The sequence below is a fragment of the Pelecanus crispus genome, chromosome 1 (assembly GCF_030463565.1).
Source record: "Pelecanus crispus isolate bPelCri1 chromosome 1, bPelCri1.pri, whole genome shotgun sequence".
Classification (NCBI taxonomy): domain Eukaryota; kingdom Metazoa; phylum Chordata; class Aves; order Pelecaniformes; family Pelecanidae; genus Pelecanus; species Pelecanus crispus.
Genome location: NC_134643.1, coordinates 46,036,449 through 46,062,672, shown reverse-complemented (window position 1 = coordinate 46,062,672; position 26,224 = coordinate 46,036,449). Strand labels below are relative to the sequence as shown.

General features: G+C 38.9%; 1 protein-coding gene across 2 annotated transcripts in view; it reads left to right on the top strand.

Moving 5' to 3' along the window:
• LIN7A (lin-7 cell polarity scaffold A) overlaps positions 1-26,224 on the top strand; it is a 47,101-nt gene that overhangs the window by 1,365 nt on the left and 19,512 nt on the right. For both annotated transcript variants that reach the window (XM_075726477.1, XM_075726467.1), the window contains exon 2: positions 18,092-18,210. In XM_075726477.1, coding sequence (XP_075582592.1) covers positions 18,092-18,210 — 119 coding nt within the window. The remainder of the gene's footprint in view (positions 1-18,091; positions 18,211-26,224) is intronic.

The window sequence follows — 26,224 nt, the reverse complement described above, 5'->3', positions numbered from 1 at the left end:
TTGCTGTAAATCCTGTGCAAAAGAAACCTGATGAACTCAGATGCAAAATGATAAAGGAGAGGTAGGCACCTTTCCTGGAACCCGAGAGCAGAACAGCCAACGAAGTACTCTAAATACAGTTTGCTGGATGGCTTAAATTCCAACATTAGTAGAAAAGGAGAATCTAAAGTTATTTTTACTGACATAACAGTGCTAGCATGCACTTTAAATTAAACGCTCAGAAATCCATGTGTAATCTACAGTTTCACCTAATACTGTTTTCAGTAAGCAGGACAAATCTATTTCTTGGGAAAGGGTTGAACAGATGGCAGTCCATTAGCAAACCTGGCTTTTCAAAGGAAAGTATTACTATTTTGAAATTACACATTCCTTTTCATTACTAAAACTATGCTTTAAAAAATCCACAATACACAAAAATGCAAATTAGTCCCAATTTAAATATAAGCATCTGTTGTCTGTGTCCAGGATATGCCTAACCATTTGGCAGCGGTGCCAACATTTCAGTCTCCCTGGTTGTCAGCCAGGGCTGATATTAGTGCGAGGGAGGTAAAACATCACAGAATGATAGGATGTGACGTAGAAAAGGAAACTACAGATAAGAAGAAATAGATTTAAATGCTGAACCAGGCCTGCAGATGGCCATTTCATTGGAGGGATACTCTTCGTCACCTATAACATGTTGCTGCTACGTCAGCTGAAGAGTGGGCTGAAGCACCCCCAGAAGCAACCAGGGCGAGTGCTTCCAGATATTTCCTCTGTAGTCTTTCTTTCACAGCCATGGAAGAAGGAAAGTGCTACATGGTGAGATTTTCCAGATTTCCATTGCTTTAATAAAAGCAGACGCAGCTATGTTTACTGTCACTATGCTTTGCACAGCTCTGCTGTGATCTAGGTGCAGCCCTGAAAAGTCTTGTATGCTCATATCCACTTTGCCATGTCCCACAGAGAGCTCAGCGCAGCGAGAAAATAGCGAGCATTTCAGGAGAGGTGGCATTAATAACCTTGCTTTGCTGAGGGAATTGCTCCTTGATCTCTGGCCAGGACGTGTTCTGCATTTCCCCCTGCTATGGGTCACCGAAACGGTAAAACATCATATAGATACATACATCAGAAATCTGAATTACACTCTGACATGGTCTCCTTCTGGACAAAACATATTCACTGTGTTCTAGTGTGGAGATGGGAGCTTTCTTAAAGCCTGATGTAAATGGAATTCAAAACCTGTATGGTAAAATGAATTACCATTTAAAGGTGAAGGGCATGTTGTGTGTGAGTGATTGAAAGCCAATTACATTCTGGAAGATTACTTCAGTCCAAAGCACAGGAATTAATTTCCTTAATTCCTGTCATCATGTGCCTTTCTACCTGCACAAATGTGTGCAAGTTCCATTAGGGCTCTTTAATATGTGGAACAAGTTCACAAAATAATGGAAATTTTAATCACTTACAATTTAATCTCAAAGGCTTTTGCCTGACCTTTGCGTGGTGTTCTGCTGGGAGGAGGAGAAGGAATCAGCCACTCTTTCAGGGAGGCAATGTAAAGCAGTGGAGCTATGTGTGGGTGCCTCTTAAGGAGCTTAAGGAGGGTGGCCCCAGTGTTTGGGAGCTTTGGGAGGGGGAAGAGCCTGCCTGCTGGCCATCTTCCAACAACCAAGTAAGTCTTCTCTGCAAAAAAGTGCACCCTTCCTATCTTTATTGCAAATGTCTTACATCCTGAGTCGTTACCACACCATCAGTAGTCTCTGGTGTCCATCAGAGCTAACTGGGGGAATTTTTTAGGCTGATTCAAAGCTTAAACCCTGAAGGTATAGAGAACGATACCTTGTTCCAGGTTGAGATGGAAACTTACAGTGCTGTCTTTCATAAAATGACAAGTAAAAAAAGTAAGGTTGGGATTTTTTTTTCTTTTTCATTTTATGTTCAACGTTACAGATTTTTAAGTACATTTCCAGCTTAATTTACCTCCATTAAACAAAACCCAAAGCAGTCACTCCAAATCAAAAGGAAAATGTTTAAAAACACCTATACAGTTATTTTTTATTTCTTTCACAGGTATGTCTTTAGTAAGAACTTGGTTGACACTGATTTTGGTTACAGAGAGCTCTGGTTGCAGTTAGTTGGCATTTTCCAACAGTATTTATTTGTATTGGCATACCACTCATCACATCTTGCATGTTGTCTTTCTCTATATGGGGACAGGCAGTGCTGCCTTTGCCTCTCCTCTCAATGTCCTTTGTCTTCCATAGAGGCGTTGCCTCAGCCTACCCCATGACCAACAGTTGCTGCCTTTCCTTTTATTATCCAGAGCCCCATGTCTCCCTCGCATGTCGTCTTCTGTTGCCTTGCTCCTCTCAAAGCCTCAGTGCAGTTGATTCCATTGCTCTGTGCATTGCCCGTAACCCTTAACCATTTTCACTGTTCAGCAACCCAGTTTCCTCCTCTAATCCTCTGTTCTGCTGTCCCGTGACCGTCGGCACCTCACCAGCTTGATGTTGTCTCAACTGCTGTATACACATCCAGCAGCCATGTTCTGTTTTTCCCCAAGTGCGGTGTCATCTCCCCAAACCAGCTTAGCCTCCTCGCCGTTCTCCAAGGACCTCCTGTGAGTTCCTGCGTGCCGCAGATACACGTTGTGAGCAATTAGAAATTAAAGGAAGCTTGTTGTGGGTGGGATCGCTTAAAGGGTGCGTTAGGACAGTCTGATGGAAGCATTTTCTGCAAGTACCATTACATTCCCAGAAATATGTTGGGAGGGAATAGATTTCTGTGCTTCCCTTGGCACTCATTTTAGGAGCGGTCATATGAAGGCCTGCAAATTGAAGCAGACGTCTTTCTAGCTATGCATAATAGATGTTCCACTCTTATCTGAACTTCTTTATTTTGCTAAATGTCTGGCAAATTTTTCATAAAGCTTATCTTACTTAGAATTTTACTTCTGCTCTTCCCTCCAAGATGAAAATCTGCTCTGAAAGAAAACTGACCATGTATTTGCTCAGATTACTGCAAAACCTCAGTCCCTGTTCCTCTCTGCACAGGGCGATGAAAGTGGCAGCTTTAAAAGGGCATTTTTCAAAAGTTCTTGTTTTTGAAGCTATTATACAATTAGCCTGGCAAAGACCATCTCATGATTAAGAGCAAGGGAATATCTTTTCATGTGAAAGGGGGCTTTCAACTGTCTTTTGTTAATAATCCATGTCCTATTACATTTTTCCTTATACAGTTACTATTCATGTCACTGATGGTTTCACTTCTTCATGTGACTGAGGATAAAAGAAGAAATTTGAATAGACTGAATATACAGTGCTGATATTTTAATCCCTGTGAAGTTTCATAACAAGGTCATAGCTATTGGCTATTGACAACCAAATTTCTCTTGCTTTCAAATATATCCTTGGAAACTGGAAAGACTTCTTGCTGCTGAGCTGTAACACACTGAGTTCTGTTGGTTTTTTGTGAATTCAAACAAATAGTTTGTGGAGCGGATGTCCCAAAACTTCCTGAAAATCCTTTATAAAGCATGATGTTCAGTGACGATAAATAAGAATACAAATGGGCTTGGAATCGCCATCGGCTGTTAGAGGTGGTAGACAAACTCTATCAGATGTGGTACTGGATGGCGTCTGACCATTAATATACATTGTTATTTGCTAGAGTACTCCTCCTTCCTTCCTCTTCTCCTCATCATTTTTCTTCTCATTACATTCTCATAGCCTACATAAATGAGGATTTTTACCTGCCTGTGCCCATATATATGTCTAGAACAGAAATTGTATTGAACCTAAGTTGTGGTAGGCTGTGCATATATTAGTATAATGTATATTATCTTGGGAAAAAAAATATATAACGTACTCATCAGGAAGAGAAAGTCAGATTCATGAAGTGTGAAATACAGTCCTTGACAGAGGTGCAGCATAAGGCCAGATCTCTCTCGCATGGGGTGAAGCCCTGTGGAGCAGTGCTAAGCGACGTGCTGCTCCCCGCCTGGCTCCCTGTCTGTCACGGGGGTGTCTTCTCTTGCTCCTCAGCCTAACGTGCTGGAATTGAAAAATACTTCTGCCAGTGCCACACGCTTTGAGTCTAACGTTTCTCTGTTTGGTACGCCAAGTGAGGACATCTAAATAACCAAATTCATTCTTCCAAGTTAAAAAAAAGGCCTATTGTTTGTAGGAACAGAAAAAAAAGGGTAATTCTGGTCACAGGCTGAAATGTTTGGGTTTTTTTTTACATCAGTGTGTCAACATTTCTTTGTTTTTTTTTTTTTTAAATGTATTTTTATGAAGGCGTGGATTAAGGTAAGCGGATTGAGCTACTGATTTATGGGTGGTGACTGGGGATGTTTTGTGAGGAGCCATGCAGTTCAAGTGTTGGTTAGTTAAGCGTGCAGTTCAGCTGTGCCTCCTGCAGCACTGGAGCTAATACCTACTGAAATGTCATCTTTGGTTTTCATGAGCGGTGTGAAAATACATGGTTTGGAAAGTTAAATGCACATGTCCAGCTTAAATGTCTTCGGCAGTACAGGCCTGATCTAACGAGGTGCTGGGGCAGATGGCGGCCCAGGAGCTCCGTGCCAGGCTGAACGTGCCTGAGGCGGGCCAGGCGCCCGTGGGAGCACCCCCCTTCAGCCGGCCTCGTCCTCCCAGAGAGGGTCCTGTCCTCCCGCCCAGAGTGACTCACGGTGATGTGGAAACGGGGTTTTGTCAGGGCACAGGTAGGTGGAAATGAACAAAAGTTCGTCATATCGTCTTCGTTGTGCAGCCGGTGCTGCAGGACCCTGACGCGGCTGGTCGTCAGAGAGCAGTGCCTGTACACAGACACATACAAAACTCGTGGCAGCTTTTAACATTAAGTCAACTTTGTGGAGTGTAGAGGGGGGATATCTTAAATTTCCAGCCATGTTTCCTTCAGGAACACGTAACGGATAATAAGGTGTAGCTCTGCAGAAGCTGGATATGCAGTCAGGAGATGTTTGTGAGGCACCTTTGAGAGAGCAACCGGACTCAAGGTCGACCGGTGCCTATGCGGGGACCTTGTGATCCTCCTGCTCTGTCAGACTGAAAATATTCTTTAGCCATGGTACCAGTGAAGTAATCATTTTAGTCTATCTGAATGTATCGTGTGTAGAGCAAAGTGGTAGGCTGCGCTCCCCTGTATGTGTCCTGCTTCTGACCCCTCAAAGGGGACCTGCTCCTGCAGCTGGGTGAAGGGGATGGAGGCTTTGACAAGCCCCTGCACAGGTGCGGGGTTCACCATTTGCAACAAGTTCCAAGAGTGTTAATGATTAGAAAACACAAGGAATGCTATTTTTGTATGTAGTAGATGTATACTTTGTATCTACAGATAATGTTGAAAAAGAAGGATTTGTTTTGTAAATAACATCCCTGTGCTGGATCCTACAAACTTCAGTTTCACACTGATGTCTCAGAGACATTTGTGTAACCACAGAAAAAAGGATTAACCTCTTAATGTAATTGTAAGTAAACAATTTGCTTAATTCCATCCTATCGCTTGAGTTGGACCCCTCTAATGATATTATCAGACAGAAACTTTTTCTAAAAATGTGACAAATTACTGAAGTCATCAGCTTTGTGCAGGGGATAATTTGTCCTTTGAGTTCCCTGTTTCAGGACACGTTCCTGCACATCTCTCCTTAACATAGATGACGCTCATGCAAGTGCAAAAAGATACAGATACAAGCCTTTGGCTGACCTGTGTTATTCAGTTACAAAATAATGTTCTTGTAGGTAATGCAATAGAACTTGAAATATGAATTATGTAAAACTATTGATTTTAGTTAGTCATTAGAAGCACATATAATGAGAAGTTGAGGATTTAAGAGGAAACCAAGCACAGGCAGGTAGGTAGTGTTATGAGAAGCACATACCTGTAAATTTGTAAGTCTGCCTTCCATCACGCACGGTTAATTTTTTTCATGTGATGCATTTTTGACATTTTAAAAATAATACTTACTAATGTGCTGTAAACTGTATATGTATGTATAAATCCAGGCATTTTCAAAGTTAATCTCAGTCAGCTTAATCTTCTTTTGAGATATTTGCTGGAGCATCAGCCTCTGAATGAGAAACATTCAATCTGTTAATTCTCTATTCAGATGAGATGATTTGATTCAGAAATGCATATTTACATACTAACAGTGTTTTCCTGAGTATTTAAACCACAAGCTCAGATCTTAGGTATGTTAAATACAGAGGGAGGTACATACTTGTACATGTACATACTTGAGAACTTGTTTCACCAGGGTCCAAAACAAGGTGCTTAAATAAACCCCAAATTTCTAAAATATAATTCCACTAAGGTACGAGGAAATGCATCCAGCTTCTCATAATGAGTTGTTACATTAGTGCTACTTTACCATTAATCGTAAAAAAAGAGAGAAAATATTTTGATTAGAAAACTGTGTTTCCAGAAGAGATTGGAGGAGGGTTGTTTTTTATTTAAAAGATGGAACAATGAAGTATCCATGAATACACAAAGCATCAAAGAATTGATTTTAATTGTTTCTGTATAAACATGGATAATTGTATAAGGAAGAGTGTTGCCCAAAATAGGCTCTTAATTTATTTCTTCTACACCAAAATTACATTTTTACTGGTTCTTTTCAATAGAAGCCCTTGTTTAATCACTAATCCTTCACATCCATGAACTCTTTAATTTTCTTTTTCAACTGTGTTTTCTGAAAAAGAGTAAATCTCCTAGACATTAAGGTATCAATCCCTCTACAATCACTTAAGCATCGGGTAAGAATGTACTTGAAATAGATTAGGTGAATGACTGTGGCCATCAGCAGCAATCTTAGCCCTCAGAAATTTATTTACCATCACCTTACCTCTTCACTTTTTGATAGATTTGGCAGTGGTATTTTTGTCAAATGCTATTTACTCAATCAGCACAGGAGCAAAAGGACAATATAGCTGTTCTTTATTATACAGAGCCAGACCAGACAAACTTGAAGAGGGCATGATGGCTTTAAAACCTATGAAGCTGTCTTTGGAAAAAGAGGTGGTTCTATGTCTGATCTCTGCTGTAGCCTGATAGTCTTGTAACCCAATAGTAATAGCTCTGGAGTTTCTACTAATTTATACAGCACATTTTGCTTCCTAACAGTGCAACCATATCAAAGTATGCCAGGTATGCTCCTCATATCTTAGGTAGATACCTTGTGAAATCAGGCTGCAACCCAAGATGAGTTCCAGTTCTCCTGCTCTTATTCTCAGCATCATTCAACACATAGGACACCAAGCAACAGCACTGCAAAGGTGACAGTGAGCTTTCTGTTTCTCACAGGGGTTTTCTGTTTCAAAGCTTGGTTTGTAACTTGCAGCAGCAATTCAGGATAGTCACGGCTTTCTTCTAAGGTCATATTTGTTTCAAAGTTGAAAGTTAAGAGTGGTCAGTCATTGACATCTACCAGCAACTTACCTGTGCCACCTAGTTTTGCAGGGATTTATTAACAAAGGGGTTTACTTATATTGCTTTCTTCTTGCTGTTGCAGCTTTTCATGTACACACTTTCAAAGAACAGGTTTTTTTTTCCTTTCCTGAGAAATGACTACTATGTAGCCAGCTACCAGGGGGATTCAATCTGCAAAAAGCAATATCCTAAATCCACTAAAATTGAAGAGATAATATTAACTCTCTTCTCGTTACATGAGCCTACAGATAAAGTCGTGTTAGGTATGTGTACATAACGACTGCGTCGCATCCATTGTATTGCACAAATGCCATCTTTTCACTGTTGTCTCACCGGAGTTTCAAACCACCTAGAAAAAACAGAAGATAAAATCGTGATGCTAGACTTCAAGTGACAATTTGTATTGTCACTATGTACAATTGCCAGTAGCCCACAGCCATCTTTCTCATCTTTCTGGTAATAACAGAAAAAGATTAAGACTAAGATTAGCTGGAGAGATAAGAACTGAGGAGAGGCAGCAGGAGACTCTAGTAATGACATACAAGCAGAGAAGAAAGTGAGAGTTACTGCTTCGGCTCAAATACAGTGCCTGATGTGAAGGAGAATTAGCATCCCTAAGTTAACCTTACCTCCCTTTGTGAGACACCTGTTGGGGCCTTTTTTTCCTTCTTCCTGTCTTCTTCCCTGCTAACAAAAATCTCTCTGATGCAAACTAAAAACACACGCTGAAAGTATCAGTGTGGGAAAGGCATGAGGTTGCCCATATGGCCAATACTTTTGTTTTGTGACGTGCACACAGGACGCATAAATACTTGCTTTTGCTTAGGCAGGGGAGCAAGAGAATGGATTTCAGCTAAGAGAAAAGTGTGTTGGTTTTCATCCTGTTTTTCTTTGTTCAGGCAAGCTCATTCCTTGTAATTTTTCCTGTTTTCTGCTTCTCTAGCTTAGTCAAATTTTTAATTCCTTCACTGATCTTAACATTTTCTTTATATACTTGTAGTTTATAACACAAAAGCAAGTGTTCTGTTAAATAGGGTCCTTGGGGTATGTTAATGTACCAGACTTTTTTTCTTTTAATCTGGGATCAGAGCCTCTAAGGTGTTTACGTTTGCAGTTTCAGCAATGTGTCCAGTGTGCTTTTGTCTAGAGTTTAAAGCAGCTCCACTCCAGCATGGTGAGCGGTGTCTGCTGAGGCGGAACTGATCCTACAAGATCAAGTGATGTTGTGATCAGGAGACAGATGAGGCTGGTGGAGAGTTATCAAGGCATCTCTTTACAAGACACCTATGGCTACAGGAGGCAGTAGACAGCTTCCTTGTTTTCACATAGCTCAACTTGTAGGATCTTAATTCATTAAGGCCAGGTCTATTCACTGTACTGAATTTCTCAGGGAGTTACAGCTTTGCTTCAAAGGATTTTCTTTTTGTCATTTCATAGTTTCAGGAAGTCAGACAGAACACCATTTTACATGTCCAGTGTAGGCAAATAACTGCTTTAAACACCTGAGATCTCTCTTTTTTAAAAAAATTCTTGCAGAAGGACTGAGAATTAAAATAAATAACATAAAGTCTGAAACTACAAAATATCCTGCTTCCTGCAGGAAACAAGGGTTAGGTTTTTTATTTAGGGAATGAATATATACTTAAATATTCATTATATATAAAATACATATTTATTTGAATACAAAATAAACTTTAAAAAAAATTTTGTCTTTTTATATCATATTTGTAGCTGCCTGTCCCTAGTCAAAAAAAGGACCAAAAAGCATGTCTCATCTGTTCTGTTCAGCAGTGAGTGGCTAGCTATAAATCATAGTTATGATGACAAAGAGCACGTATGATTAAGCAAAATAAAGTCAAAGCTATATACAAAGGAAAAAAAAGGAAATTTACCTTCCCTTTTCTCTACTGCTAATGCAGGGGAAAAATCATGACATTCTGTTTTAAGTACTGTGTTAGAAAATACCATAGTTTTTAATGCTCTTCTATTCTTTGCATTTTCAGCTTTATTGTTTAATCTTTTCTCTTAAAGCATAATTTGGTAACTTGTTTTTACACTCATGCTATGTTCAATGCCTTCTATACAAAAGCAGTGGGTGCTGCCAAATGTAAAGGGTTGGTGTATCTGTAATTTCTTGATTTCTCACAGATGGCAAAATCTTCTGGTGAAAATTTTCAAACTCATATTTATGCACCTCGTCATCCTGATTGCTTTAGAAATTGCAATGAAACTAATAATTTGGAAGGATAAAAATTATATCAGTGTTTAAAAATTATTAGGTTTTAAGGTTAATTTTAAATGCCCATCTTTGAAAATTCTGAATTGCATTACTGCCTCAAATTAAGCCAATGAAACTAATCATATTGAAACAATCCTGAATTAACCATTAATTCAGTCTTTACTGTTTTGTGATTTATTGTTATTCCTTTAAAAAGCAACAATGGAAATGTGACAGTACCAAGCCACTTTCTCTAAGTATCTGATGAACTGTTGATAGTTTTAGGAACTCTATAGATCGATCACACACACACAAAAAGCAAACAAAATCTGAAAATTGCTGACAAAGATGCTCCTGTGACTTACATTAGTTATGTGAAGGCTTCAAGTGAAAAAACTGAGGACTGGCTCTGTCTGTGTAGAGTAATGAATATGCTAAGAAGATTGACCAAAGTAAAGCAAATCCAGTTCTCCCAGTGAGCCTTCATGGTAGGTTAAGGCTATGAAAATCCTTAGCTGAGGAGAACAGAAATCATTAGTTAAAACTTAGGAGAGTGGGAATATGGGGGGAGATTACTGAGAACATTGTAGACATTGTGAGGTTCAGAGAACATAGAGAAGCGTATTTTTTCATTTAAGGGAACCTTTTGAAAGTTGCATTTGAACAAGCTGAGCAGATTATTCAGGAGCAGTATGCCCGAAAAGGCAGTATTTCAGTATTTCAGGCAGAATGTCTGAAACAGCAAAGTGACTGAAATTGCTGGAGAGCCCTAAAGGGCTTTTGTGGTGTTGAGGATCCTGGATGGAGGGGTCTCCACACAGTTTGCTGTCTGTATGTGGATCACAGGTGTCACTGCTTTCCCTGCAAATAAACTGTGTCCTTTCTATAAGTAATTTTGCAAAATGTCTCAGACCTTTGCTGTCATATTCAGGTGTTCCTGCCAAAGCTGCTGGGAAAACTCATGGTGTATAACACTGCCTTGGGGGGTGCAACAGCTGGGTCACAGGCTCTGTGTCTGAGAAATGGAGTGGAGCAGAGAACTTGGATGCCCATGGTGTACCAGAGAAGGTAGAGCCAGACAGAACCTGGGTGCAGCGCAAACATATAGAAACCTGTAGACCAAAACATGGTTTGATGACTAACTAAAGAAAATGAGTGTGCCCCAGGCAGCGGGGGAACGTGTGTAGAAACCCATGGGGATATGCCACTAATGTCACTGGGAACAGTCATTTCACATCAGGCAAAATGAGACAGAGATATACTCAATCGTATTTCATGGTTGATTTTTCTCATACATTAAGAAGAAAAAAAATCCATAAAATCATTGGTTAAGGCATTTTTAAAAGCTTTAAGTAAAAAATGCATTGACCTGCCTGCTAACGACACTGTTCTTGTCAAATGTAACCGTTCTGAAGTATGGTGTCTCCTGGACCACATGGAGGTAAATTTGCATGAGTCATTCACTATATATCTGGACAGTAAGAGTGGGTTTCATCATACTGATGTAGATGTCTAATACGTAGGATGAAGGCATTTGCATCTGAGCTAATCATCTAGTCTCCCTTTATAGTCAACAAAGGGAACAGGCACTCCCAGAGTATGATTCATCTCATCTAAAATAGGTCAGATGAATTGTAGCCTCAAAGTGTCTGTTTTTCCTCATTGACTGTAACAGCAGTCTCGGGTGAGTCGCTGAGCTGTCGATGTCTACATCACAAGTGTGGCAAGTTGAAACCCTCACCTCAAGGTGAATCGTGAGAGCTCTGTATGGTTGTGCTTTGTTATATTTATTTATACATTCATAGTAATGTTTAACCACACGAGTGTAAAGTGACACTGCAGTAAATCTATAACTACTACCCATATCATCTAAACTGGAGTGTGAAAGCACTGGTATTATTATTATTCTTGTAATTAATTTGAATAGACCTCACAGATACAGACTATAAAGCGTTGAATAATATTGCTGTATTCTAACAGCTTAGCTCATTGCTCCCTGCACATTGAGTCTGATTTACCATGGTGAAGTAGACCTTTATGCTTGCTGATAAGCATGAAATTTTAGGCAAGACAAACATATTGACTTCAGTGGGGGAAAAAAGGCTGCTCTTTGCCTTGATTTTTCTGAACTCTCCAGATTAGATTAAATAAATATATTAAATTAATGGAAGAGCTGTTGTATTTCAGGAGAGCACTGTGCTGGTAGTAAGGAACCAAAGAGGTGAGTGGAAGCATAATAGGCAGTCTGGTATTTGACACCAGAGTAAGAATCGCCGTGTTGTACAACACAGTGACTGACAACAGAGCTCTACTAATATGGCAAACTTTCAAAAGATACACGATGAAAATTTTCCAAAGCTGGTGCTTTAACCATGCAGTCACATAAATAGTTTGATGCAATGTGCTAGGGCTACTGGCTATGAATTATGAATGAACTTTGCTAATCACCATGGAATTCTGATGGCCCAATCATCGATTACATGCTGTCATTTGATAGTGTTTGGAGAAGATTGCTAAATATAATAAAGCATCCCATGCGGGCTTTGGGAATTGTGATAAAAAGTTGACAGAATAACATTAAGAATTCTGGAATGTATTCTCCTGAGCTCAAAGGAATAACTAAACCTGAACAAAAGTATTGGAGGAATGAAAAACTACTGCAATTATAAGGACGTTATGTCATGCAAATTCTTCACCTTCAGCCTGATTAAAGATCTTCAAGCACAACAGAACAGAGCTTGAAAATTGCCAGGATTATTATTCTGTAATGCCATGGTGAAGCTAGTGAATATTTTAGAGACTTACTGAGTATCCTTGCTGTCAATTTGTAGTGATGTTCCACCTCTTTGAGCTACCAAAGGGTGGTATCTATGCAGCACATTTACTTCTGCTAGTAACCAGCATTCTAATGCAGCGAATGCAGTCTCAGGAATTAACATGAATGAGACAGCAGAAAGACCTCAAGAAGATGAGAAGCCTGTTCTCTAATATCTTTTTAATAAACACCTGATCACCATATTTTGGCTGGGAGCAACCCAACAGTATGATTCTAGAGTAGTTATCAGAGTACCGAAATACTATGTTTCCGAGTAATTACTGTGTGAACCCAAACTAGTATTACACAGCATTGTTGCTGCTATTTAGTTGCCTCATAGTCTTTTAAGTCAGAGGATAATATATTTATTTTAAGGACTGCAGACCAATAGTTGACTTGCTCATAGACTAGCACAAGAGGGGAAGGTTGGACACTGGTAGATGTACAACAGTTTTCACATTTTGCAGTATAAAGCATACAAGTACATTCTTCTTCTGGTATTAAATGGGAAGCATTTAGCATGCTAAAATAATTTCCTGCATTTTTCTTAATAATTTTTAACCTATCTGACTAAATTTGAAACAAACATAAAGCCTACACAAAATCTACCAGAGAGAAACCATAGACTGGACAACTTTCACAGGATGCTGGAACCTGGTCTACCCAATTTTAACAGTAAAGTGAAAGAGCACCAAGCTCGGACCAGCCAGGATTCTTTCTGTGGATTCATAATTTGCTTTTGAGTTGTAAAAACTGAATTGTAAAATATTGGAAGTATCATTTACTTTTCAAAACATCCAGCAAATTAAACAGGTCAGTCTATGTTGTGCATTGCTAGCTGTTTGAACAAAAATCAGCAAGTGAAAACAATGTGTGACAAAACAAAGTGATAATTAAGCCAGATGACCCTTTTTTTCAACTGCACTGTGCTATATGGCTATGTGTACGTGATTCAACTTCATTTGGTATTGCATGGGAATGTTGCACTTGTATCACAGTATGGTATCTTGCTAGTTCTATGTTCTAGTGATTCGTCTCTTACGGTTTGTGTAGTAACCTCCTGCTTGTGTCCTACTAGCAATGCAAATGAAACTTCATTCAAGTGAAAATACAGAAAGAACACTTGAAACGAGATTTTTTTTCTGAGAGTCATGCTTTTCTTTTGATGAGTGCACTTGATAAAATGCCTTCCACCTACCCACAGCCCCCTGCCTTCTCTGTGTTTCACTGATAATGTGGCCCACCACACTGAAAGAGTATTATTTCCTGAAAGGCTGTAGGCAAGCATGATGATGAGAAGACAAAAGGGGAAGTGAATGTTAAACAGAAGGGGAGAGGAAGAAATTGTGCATATGTATGAGGAAGTCAGAAAAAAAATAGTAAAAAAAAAAAAAAACGGTGTGGTTAGAGTTGGATATAATAAGGGGGGAAAATAAGTGCATATTCCTTTTAAAGTGTATGCATCACAGAATACAGAGGAATAATTCTATTCAAAATTGCCACCAGTTTCTGTGGGATAAGAATGTGGGAAATAAGGATAGATTCCAAGGACAATAGCATGAGTTTAATGTTAGTATAATGGAGTTCATATTTTGGAAAATGTTTGAGTGTAGGCAAAACAACCCTTTTCAGAAGCCATGTTTAAAAAATATCTTTGCTTGAAGGACAAATCAGAAATAAAAAGCAAGGGTATTTTATTTACACAGAACTTAACTGTTTTTAACATAATTCCAGGAATTTTTTTAACATATATCTATATAAATACACACACACTCTTTTCATCAGTTTGCACTTTCTACAAGTATGTAAGAAAATGGTATTTAAGAACAATTCCTTGGTGATAACGATTACAAGCAAAGCTAGTTACATTTGTAATCAAAGGAGGATTGGGGACAAGAAAAGTATCCCAGCAGAGGAATACCAGTCCTTCTCAGACATATGACAATACTCTTAATTGACTTCAACAGGGGTGGATTCCCTGCTATATGCTTTTTTTCTCAATGTAACTTTGAAATCTTCCTCATTGCCAGTCGCATCACTTCTTTGAACACGTGCCTCATTTTCATTCTGTAGTTTTATTCCATGAAGCTCTTTATTATTCTATATGCCCTCTACCATGAGCAATATCCCACACAATTCATTGCCAAATTGAGCAAGCTGTGGGCCTAATTGTGACAAGAGAAAGATGATCGCTTATTGTTAACAGATATGATAGGTGAATAATAAAGCAAGAAGTTGGGCAATAGCATTCATGCATTTTAGCATGTTGGATGAATTTAGAAGTGTGGAAAATCAGAATGCTCTTGGGATATTCTGATTTTTCTTTACCCCAAACCACTTCTTTGTCACAAAGTTAAGTAATGTACTATTAGCAAATGACAACTTAGTCCACAGTTTTGCCTATAGGACTACGTACTAAACACCCATGACAGACTTTTCCACCAGAATATGAATTTATAATTTTTATTGTAACACTCATTACTTTAGAAGTGATTAATTATCATCTGGAGTCTGGTCTGTGCCCTAGGGAAATGTTTAGACCTGTACTTAACTCTTTTAGATTGATTAATGTACCTAAAGCTATTTATGTTTCCTTCTGGATCAGAACAGATTTGTCAATCGGTACAAATTTTTCATTGAATATTGTTTAGTTCAGGACCATAGCAAATGTGGGGTGATTCACAGAATTTTCAGGTGTGGTGATGAAACTTCTAAGCAACTGCAAAATAGCAACTAATCTCTCATCTGTGGCACTGACCTTCTACAAGTATAGCTGGTGGGAGGGAAAGACAGTTCGAAACTTATGTGAAATGGCACTGGAAAAGACCCTGGTCTGATTTAGAATATCTGCATAGCCATATCACATGAATTTCAGAGGCCTTATCTGATCTATTATGGTAGGCTGTTGAAGCTTTTTCAGAATAAATTATCTAATTGCTTTGTGCTGTCTGACATACCAGTTTGCACCAACTGGTACTAATAACCGGGGAGTGCTAACTGCACATCTTGGGTGGCAGATACAGACTTTAAAAGAAAAATTCCAAGGTAAATGATTCGATAGTTTTGTTAGAAAATCATTGTGATATTATTATTACTGAGAACATTAAAAATCATGTGTGTCTGTTGCATCATATTTTATTTAATGCATTGCTGTTCTTTTGCACTCCACTAAAATGGTTCTTGCTAAAGAGTGTACTTACCTCTTCTTAAATCTCAAAACCATCCTGTTCGATGCATTAGCTGCTATCAGTCATATTCTTCTTTCTAGAATCTCATTTTTTCTTGGTTTCCATGACCTTATTATTTCCCAGATCCCCTCTTAGCTTTCTGGTCATCATTTCAGTAAGTGCTTTAGAGGGCTCTTTCTTTGTACACCTCCACATCATCTCTTCCCTCTTTATTTGCAAATACAGCTTCAACTGCTGTCTCTCTACATGCAGCTTACAAACCTGCGTCATTAATCCAGACCTTCTCTTTCCCATCACACTAAGGTCTCTGTCTCTCAGATGATCCCTTTTGAATGATACTGGCTGTGTCTCTACCAGCAGATAGTGTGGAGTGGAGAAACAGGGGCAGGTGAAGAAAGCAAAAGAGGTGGTGCTGAGGACCTCGCGTCCACATGGTGCGCATTGTGCAGAGAGGTCATTTCAGACTAGCTGTGATCCAGTAACATGGACTGCATGCCCACTAGCAGCTGAAGCACTGCTTGGAGCAAAAGCACAGGTGCAGTCTTTGAACACGGGGTTAGGGTTAGTTTCATCTGAAAGATCATAAGCTCCAAGACCGCTCTGCAATGCTAACTACAGCCCAGTAAGTGGAAACATCCTTCTGAAAGAAAAACTGTGTGCTTTCTGCCGTGCTTCCTCTCATATTTAGAGCTGTCTTTTGGCAGATGCCTATAAAAAAGCTTGAGAATTTTTTGGGTGTTAATCTACTATGGCACAACCTGCCATGCTGACTGGTTGCCTGCTTCTTTTAATTGAATTGTAAATTTTTTGAGGTGTCATCTTCTCTTTTCCTAACAGTGATGCAGCCAGATAATAATTATTTTGTTATAAACACAAATATATGATTATGATATTATTCCTATTGCAGCTCCTCTGCTGTCATCTCTTTTCTATTTCCAGAAAACTTCTCATGTCTTTGTTGTATAAGACATCTGGTCAGTATAGCTCAGCTACAAGCCAAGGATTGTAAGAACTGTTTCAATTAGCATAATCTCCCAGTCACAAACAGTACAATCTTTGTCATCAGAAAGGAGAATTATATAAGGTTGCTTCTAGCCATTGTGGTCATTTTGGAGTTGTGTGGTTGGGGGGAGGGTGTTTATTTATTTTTTGTGCAGTTAAAGCACAGAATTAAAATGCCTCAGATATTGGTTTATCATTTAGTACAATGTGTTCATTTAATCACTAGGATACAGACCTATATTTAGTAGAGTGGTGTAACTGGCCAGTAGTGGCTCTGGTAGCTATGCAAAAGACACTAAAAGATGTGAGAATGACCACACAGTCAAGACAACAGCTTTGCCAGGTTCAACTATACCAGCAAAATTACAGGAAAAGCTGCAAGGTAGCATTAAATGACCCAGGAGGAAAAAACCCTCTATTTAAGCTCTATCATCCTGAAGACTGACAAGGATATGTATTGCTCAGTTTGCTCCTGTGTGTCCCTTGCTTGACTAGGCTAGCCTCCATGAGACCAGTCACTATTTCTTGTGCCCCTGTGTCCCCAGCCATAAAGGATTGTTGGGCATCTCATGGGTTGTTTGAGGGGTTTTTTTTAATGTATCTTAGCAATAACTGGGTAAATTAGGAACTAGTGTTAAAGAGGAAAAATATTATGAGAGTGAGAGTATGAGCACGGTTCAGCTGGACCCGATTCCTGCTCACCACTCAATATGGTTACTCACTTAAGCCTGCTCTTCAGAGACACTTCAGTCTTTCCCTTCACAATAAACAGGTACTTAAGGAGAATTCAGGGCACCAAAAATATTATTACTTGTATTTCTGTGGGTCACACGGGTTTTGTGTGGCAGATCAGGTCTTTGGAGACCTAGACAAGAGCCTTACACATTTACTCTTCTCTAGCAGGCTTCCTGTTCTTCCCTAGCAGACTTTTACTTGCCTTTAGAAGACTTTCTTTATCAGTAGTTGATACTTAGATTTAGATTTATGAGAAGAAAATATAAAATATTTTTCTTAGGTGTTGTCATCCTGAGGGTGCTTTCATAGGGACTCAGCTTCATTCTTTCAGACTTTCTAAAAGTAGGCCCCATACTGTTCCTGTGCTACTTTCTCTTAGGCAGAAAGTAAGAAATATTTTAGGTCTGCTAATATGGTTTAGCTGCTTTGAACTGGTAGCTTTGTTCCAAAGAATGTTTGCAACTAAGACTGTACCTCATGGTGTGTGTCTGCTGTACGTGTACCTGCGCAGTTTGTCCATACTTTGGGATTTGGATCTCTGAACAGCACTGTTGTTACCTCTCTGAGGCGGGTATAACACAAGATTAATATAGTATGTGTTGCTAAAGCTGATTTTAAATTTAAAATTACCATCACTGTGCCCCTTTTACTCACTTACTAGTCACTGTTTATACTCATGTGTATTCCTTTTTTTCCCCCACTCAGATGTTGCAAGAGCAATTGAGTTACTGGAGAAACTGCAAGAATCTGGAGAAGTACCAGTACACAAGCTACAGTCCCTGAAGAAGGTGCTGCAGAGTGAGTTTTGTACAGCTATCAGAGAGGTATGAAATTGAGATTTTTAGTTATTTCTCAGAATTACATCCTTCTGAAAAGAAAAGTATATTTGCTTTTCAGTGCTGGAGAAGCAGGAGTACCTTGTATAAAGGATGATGGATGTGAGATGTGTTTGTAGCTGCCTGCTACTGCGCAGAATGCTGAAATTACTGAAAAGCAGACACAGAACAGTTGCGTCAGCAAGGCATCAAGCCTGAGGCAATTAGCCTTGCTAAGGAGAAAGAGTGATTAATTAGTACTTTAGTATTCTGCTCATGCTGTTTCAGGGTCTGTGCTAACCTGTACAGCACTGTGCTGGGATATGGGGACATGCCAAATTGGGTCAGTGCAAGCTTAAATGCCTGTCCTTTGAGCTCAGGTGTGTGATAGGGATGTGCTGATAAAATCAGATTGCAGTGAGAGACAAACAGTGCAAGCACTGAAGTTAACTGAAGTCAACAGGAATCTTGGCGTGAAGTCAGTGGTCAGGTCCCAGTGGGTCTTGCTCCACGTGTCAGAAATCTTTGTCAGATTGCTAAGAACTGTCGTCATTACCCTGCATGGTCAGGGCCTTCCTAAGCTCTGCCCAATAGTAGATAAATGATAATTGTTTTCTTCTAGTCAAGCTAGAGAAGAAGAAACCCCCTTCCTACACACATACAAGCAGTATCTTTAAAGCAGTTAAATTACAAATACTTCTGTTAGAAGTTTCTTAGACAGAAACCATGAATTAATACAGCATTGTGTCAGACTTCTTACCTACTAAACTGAGTGCTGTTAGCCTGCCAGACAGAAGCAGCTCTAAATGCCCTAATGAAGGCAACATCTTTTCAGCAGAAAACCTGTAAGAACTTCTGTTTCAGTTTATCTATCTACTGCCTGGAACTAATCCTCCCTCACTGAAATCAATGGAGAATCTAACGTTCCTTCGATGGTAGCAGGATTGAACTCCTGATAACTAGGCAACAGCAGCGCATTGATTGAGTGGACTGCTGGGTGGCTGCAAGGAAGAAAGAGGGGAACAGACATTAGTTTAATAAGCAAAATGCAATGAATTCTGTGTTTTATGGAATATATTCTTCAATGTGAGAAACAGAGAGAGGCTTCCACTTAATTAAATGGCACTTTTCAAGGCTTTTTAAAGGGAATAGTGTTCCATGACAGTAAATAATGGCACTATGTACCCTGAAAAGCTGATATTCTCACTAGTTCTTTCATTTAACCAACTAAATGCTTCTTTAATTGACCACAGAGCGTTGTAAAGTTGTGGGGTTTGGGGTTTTTTTTTTTTTTCCAGATAGCAGAGCCTCGTACTCCAATTCTTAAAGGGAATTTTCAATCTTCGCAGCAAAATCTTACCAAATTTCTATTCATCTCTGGAAAATAGTCTTAGCAGAAGCAAACACAAAGCTTGTTGAAGCAGGTACAGAGCCTAGGAAGTAGGAAAATGGCTTAGACAAATGCGCTCTCAGTTCAGTGAACTGAAAGCAGATTTTGACAAAATCATCTCAGTGGCACAAAAGGTCTTTATAGAGTGTTGTGTAAAGACTACCTGCACATGACAGACTATATAATTACTGTTAGATTCTTACAACTAAATAATAGTCACTTTAAGGAGCCTGGAGCTAGTTGTTACACAATAATGGAGTGCTGATGAATGAGCAGTTACATCAGTTCTACCAACTACATAAACAAAACCATTTATTTCTTTTCACATATTTAATATATAATATATATAATATAACCTATCTATCTAACATATCACTATCAGAGAACAAAATTTCTACACGCAAAAAAATTATTAATGCCATTCACCACTATGTCTGTAAATCTTTTCTTAAAAGAAATCTTCAAATGTAAAAGGCCCAGTAACAAATCTTCTTATTTAGGGAGAGTGGGAGAACTGACATATATACATAGCTAGTACTTCAGGTTGTTCAACATGTGGCTTCTCTTTTCAATTACTTATATTAAGCCCTTGGCAAATTTTTAGATTGTAACTCTCTTTTTTCCCACCAGTTGAAGGGTTGTTGGAAAATTACACAAAGTAATTTCTTCCGTTTTTTTTTAAAAACTAATAAGAAAAGCATGGAATATTTTAGACATGTTACATTGTTTAGACATCTCCAAACACTGCAGCAAGGGCTTGGAGGATATCTGAGCTGGGTCTTGCCGTTAATCAAGGATGCCCTTCTTGCATGTCCTTCATGTACATTGGAGTTTGTGAAAGACTGATAGCTACTTTATTGAACAGCACAGTCTTTTCTGACCATATTTGAGCTTGAGGTAGCTGAGGCTAGACAGAACTCTCCCTGCAGATGCTCCCTCACATTGTTTATCTTCTCTTATGCCGAGTGTAAGACATGAGAGTGTGGCAACTAGCTTTTAATTCCCTCTATTAGTACCTACCTAGACTAGAGCAGAAAAGTTGTTGACCTTACAAGAGAAGGCATGACAGTCAGTTGGAAGTAATGAGAAAAGTGGGAGTTGTTTGGAACACAAGACCCTTCCTGGAGAACACAGTGAAGCAGACCGGGTGTGAGCATTAGGTAGGAGTAATCAAAATGGGATGAGGAGCAGTGGCAGGCTTTGTATTAGTATGCAAATTCTGGAAGAGGCTGCCTATTATATGTATGCAGAGATTCAGATCTGCAGTGTGGTGTGTTCATTGTATAATGCAAGATCTGAACCTAACTTTCTTTCATCAGAAAATATAGTAAAAGACATTAAGGCTGACTCCTGTAGTCCTATAAACCCTATAATGGAGGAGCTTTGGAAAATAAACATTTTCTTTTCCACTCTGAGAAATTATGGATACTTAACTATCCAGTGAGTTTGTTAAAATATGTCCCAGAGTATTGGGCTGAGTGCAGTTGAAAGGATCAAAGATAAAATATAATCCACACAGTATTGATTGAACGTGACTTGTCCCTCCTACAAGTAGAAATTCTTTAACTACAGGAGCAGGAGGTCACTTTTATGATCAATTAGCCTTTAAAAATAAGAGGTATTTTATTAGCTGACATACATTCCAATCTAATGTGTAGGAATCTATTAAGTAGCTGTAATGAATTGTATTTATGGGAACTTATTTAGTAAATCAACCCGCCAGTTAAAATCCCCACATTAATATCCCATGGAAATAAAATCTTTTTAAAGTGACTGAGTGAATGAAATTTAAATAGAAGTACTCCAGCATTTTTCTAGGATGCTATGTCAGGAAATGGTGATTAATGGTTCTCACTTAGCTAAATATAAGTACCACCAACAGAAGTATTCTGTCTGGCAAGAACATGTATTAGCTCTGAAAATAGTAGAAAAACTTGAAGTATGTAATGGCCTCAGTATTTCCTCTTCCCCTGAAGACCCCTATACCAGAAAACAAGTTAACCAAAGTCTGGTCACATTAAAATTGAGTTTTGAGAAAAAATTCAATTGTGTTTTAAAATTACTTGTTTCAAAAGCTCCCTAGCTACATGAAGATTAATTAGCCTTCTATAGCCTTGTCACCTGGCAAAAGATGCATGAATCTTGTCCATTATACCATTAAGTCCTTTACCCTTCCATGTTTTTTTGCTGTTTATTCAAAGCTGTTGTTATGTTATAGTCTTCTGATTCCCAGGAGGTTACTGGAATAGATGAGGGGCAAGGCTACGAAAGTGGCTGCATAATTGAGCTACTGAGAATGCATATTCACATGGAACATGAAACTAGGCAACCTGAATTGATAAAGTGACTTTAATTGTTTTAAGTTGGTAAAAAGGAAGTCATGAGAACTGTAAGATAAGGTGAACTTCTGATCTGACAAGAGACCTTTAAAGAGCTGTAGGCACAGAAGATAGAATAAACAGTTAAGCAAAACACACTAAATCATCAACAAGAAAATGTGGCATACCTTAGCAGATTATGGGAATTTCATTTACTGTTAACATCTGGTAATCAGTACTGAAACGCCAGGAGAGTAATGGTACAGCTTGATAAACCCATGCATCTCCTGATGAGCGGAAGTTTTGTTTCAGGTTGATTCTCAAGTTTCTATTTCTGTATGTTAAATAAGTAAAATTCAGGTGTGTCTGGCTTTCCTCCCAGCCTTCCTTCGCTATTCCATTTTCCACTTCAAGATTAAATCTAATGTTTTTCTGTATGGATATTATTTAAAAGAAAATCTGACTGGTAAATGCCTATGGTGAAACATTTGTCAATACCAAGAGTCATCACATCAGAAGGTCTTTATAAAAATGTGGTGTGGCAACCAGACACACAAAAATAACCATTATGTCATTCTGTTATCTTATGACTCCCACCAAAGTATCAGGTCATTGCAGAAGAGCACTTTTGCAGGACTGGGTCACTGGCAATTGTTTCTTAAAAGGAGGAGCAGTCAACACAAAATACTCCACTTTGTGCGTTTTGTATGAAGTGTAACAGCATGTTGTCTTTGAAAAGAGTTCAGTTTCTACTTCAGGAGTTTAAAACTTTTAAATTTACTATAAAATTATCTTGTGGACAGAGCATCCTGGACATTTAAAGACCACTAGTGACTTACAGGCAAAAAAATGGCAGTGATGATGAGGTCTGGATGGCTCCCAGTTACTTCAGAGATATGTTTGATTATGTTCTAGAATATTAAAAACATAGTTTCACTATGTGATAGGTAGAATAGTTCAACAAGCCTAGTTGGTATATTGGAATGATTTCCTTTCATTAATAGTTTTCATTTTCGTGCCTTCATAATCTGAACGCCTGGAATCCCAGTGCTGCTGATATGCAATGTGTTATTATCTGGTCATTTCCTCGAGCTGCCTACCTGTGCTTTTTGTTATTAACCCTGATACATGTCTTTGCAAATATTAGGGAACCAGAAGAAGGCTGCTGGGTGTTGAAAGCTGAGTATGGTGATACTGTACTCATTACTTTACTGTGATGCAGTGTGTGATGGCAGGAGGCTGGCTGGGACCCTTAGCTGTTCACTTCAGATATCCCAGTGCGGTGGTGCACTCCGTTTTAAGGAGCTGCGCTAAATATAACAATCTGGGTATTAGCTGGACTCAGGCAAAATTCCTGATTAATTCTTTTATTAAAATTTTTCAGTTAGGGTTTTAATGTAGGAGTCATTTAAAGTCCTGGTTTCATTGTGTTTCAAGAATCTCAATATTTGTTCAGTTTGCAATATAATGCTGTTCCTCCACCTCCCAGACCTAGCCTCTGCCAGACCTAGCAGAGTTCCATTGTTTTCTGCCTGATGAATCCCATTCCCTGTAAAAATAGGGGTTCACTAGGCCCAACTCTCTTGCTTGGCACCAAGGGCAGCCCCAGAGTTCAAATCCTGCCTTGTGTTACTCTTTCTTTTTACTGGGAGCTGAATATTTGTAACGGGGACAAATACAATTCCAGTCAGTCTCTCATCTCCACAGGGCAAGCCCAGCTTTTGAAGTTTTTAAATTATAAGATGCAACTTCAGGAAAAAAAAAAAATACATACGTATCGAGAAGACTTACTGCCATAATTCACAGCACAGAAGTGTGATTAAGGCTCAGTAGGAAGCCTGACAGCTAAAGCCTCCTACTGTCACATTTAGCCATGCGAACAGAGGTGTTGGGTCAGGATTAAGCAAAAGTGGTATGTTAGACTTACTAATAAGGCAATTAGTAAACGAAAGGGCAATAGGACAACTCATAAGAGTAAAGTGAGTGAGATTTATCAACTCAGATTTGCAACTCAGGTCATAAAAGCAGTATGGTTATATTAGCATGATGCTCCATTAGATTGGCTGGGAAGCAAAGTTCTCTTTAGGCTAATCTGATACCTTGTTATACCTTGTTCTGGTATTCCAGACAGCTTATTCAGAATTACGGCACCATTAATTTAGCAGTAGCACTTATGCAGCAGTAAATACGGAATTGTGCAACTGGACCAAATTCATTCAGATTTTCACTTGCTTATGCATGGATTGATTTGTACCTTTCATTAAAATTTGCATTCCTGGGTGCTATTTGTAAAGTTTCAGCATTTTATCTTTTTTAGATATTGGGGTGGATTATATGTCAGTTGAACCAGTACAGCTTACCTGAATTGTGGGGCTTTGCAGCATTTGCAAGAATCTTCTGCTGTACCTTTCCGTCCCCTTTCCATTACCAGTGTCCCAGCAATGAAATGCCAAATAAAATAATGGTAAAAATTTCCACTAAATCAGTACCTCCATCACTGTTTGGAAAGGCCTTTACTTAGCTTCATTCAAAGATGACAGTATGGCAAAGTAGTAATGTTTTCATGTTTTACAGAGTTTTGCTTTCCCTCTCCTGCTTACAAGTACTATATCCATAATGATGAGTTGAGAGAACAATTTGTAATGTATGTAAATTAGGGCAGAAAAAAATCAAATTTCAAAAGATGGGCTGCCTGCTTTTTGTCTTGCCACCATGCTGTATTAGACATTTAGAAAGTTCAGCAAAAAGCTTAAGTTAGCAGTAAACACAGATTTTTTTTTTTTTAAATTACCCTACTGTGTTCAAATATGTGCTGGTTTTGAGTGAATGTAACAAGAAATTAAGCAAATTTTGAAAAATAATGAAGTTTTGTTTACTGCTTTATGGTTGGAAGCATCACTTTGTTGCTTGCAAGCCCTGGATGGCATGAATGAGAACTTTTGGAATGATTACCTTGTCACTCAGCAGATGGCCTTCATTAATGGCAATTATATGAATTTACCAAGCTGCCCAAGCATTATCTGGGAGATGGCATTATTAAGCCTCTGTGCAATTACTAAGTCCCTATGACTTCCATGACTTCGCTGCAGGAGATTTAAAACAGCTGCTGTTGTCACATTTTTTTAGCTGCCTAGAGCTAAATACATTGATTTCACAGATGTAGTACCCCAGAATCTGGGGCCAGACCATATCACTGGTCTTTAATCAGTGCTTTCTCCCATTGGTTTTGATTAAAGATCAATTTTCAGAGTCAGCTGATGGCTATATATCTACTCACATTTGTGCTCTGCTTGCGTAGTTGTGCCTTTCACAAAAGATAAATATTTTAGTGCTGCAAGAGTCCTGCAATGTATAGAATCAAAGCAATGACATATCTTGTTCACATCACAGTTTATCTGCATTGCTGTGCCATATTTCCTAAAACTCTCTGGTGAGTGGTGCTCAGGTGATGTTCTTAGTTCTGCACACAGCTGCAGTTGCATGCACTGCAGAAGGTGACGCCACTGGAACATGGGCGATGCACCTCAGCATCTTTTTTTGTTTTCCTGGCATTATCATTTTAGTTTATTGTTGCAGTATCATATTTGATTACATAAACCCCTTAAGGATAAACAGAATAGCCTCTGCTGCAGTTCATCTCAAGCCTACTTCTTCCTCTTGAGAGAAATCAGCAGCAAGGTGAACTACCAAGGAATATTTATGCTGACAAGTTGTTGGAGGCCACTGCACCTCTGTTTCTGCCTTGATGGAGCCTCAGTATCCCCCTGCTTCTGCTCAGCTGAAGTCACTGATGAGACTCCTGAGAAATGCTGCTCAATCTCCATTTTTTAATTGTGCCTTCAGAAAAGAAAAGCAATTGTAAAACTGTTTTAAAACTCCATTTTAGCTACATTTTTTGTTGGTATTTAAAACAAGAAACATCAGCAGTTTCCTTCCTCCTCCCTGCCTTCGCAGCTCAATAGGAACACTTGAGATAAACTTGCATGACGGGCTCAGGTTATGTCATGTTTCATCTAGGTGCTGATTTTGGCAAGGTTTTGCCCACTCTGCTAACGTTTGGAATATGGCTCTTGCATACGGCAGCCCCAACAGCATATACAGACTTACTGATAAAATGGAGTAAATTAGTGTTTATTAATGCTTGATATATTCTTGAACTGAAAAGTAACCAGCAGTGAAGTCTAAGAGAGAGAGTTTTAAATTATGAGTTATGAATTCCAAGTGGTCTTAAGGGAATTAGCTAATCGCATATGTTGCTATTTCTTTTGATCCCAGTACATTGCAGTAGAAGCAGCAAAAGACTTTCAGGGCAGTA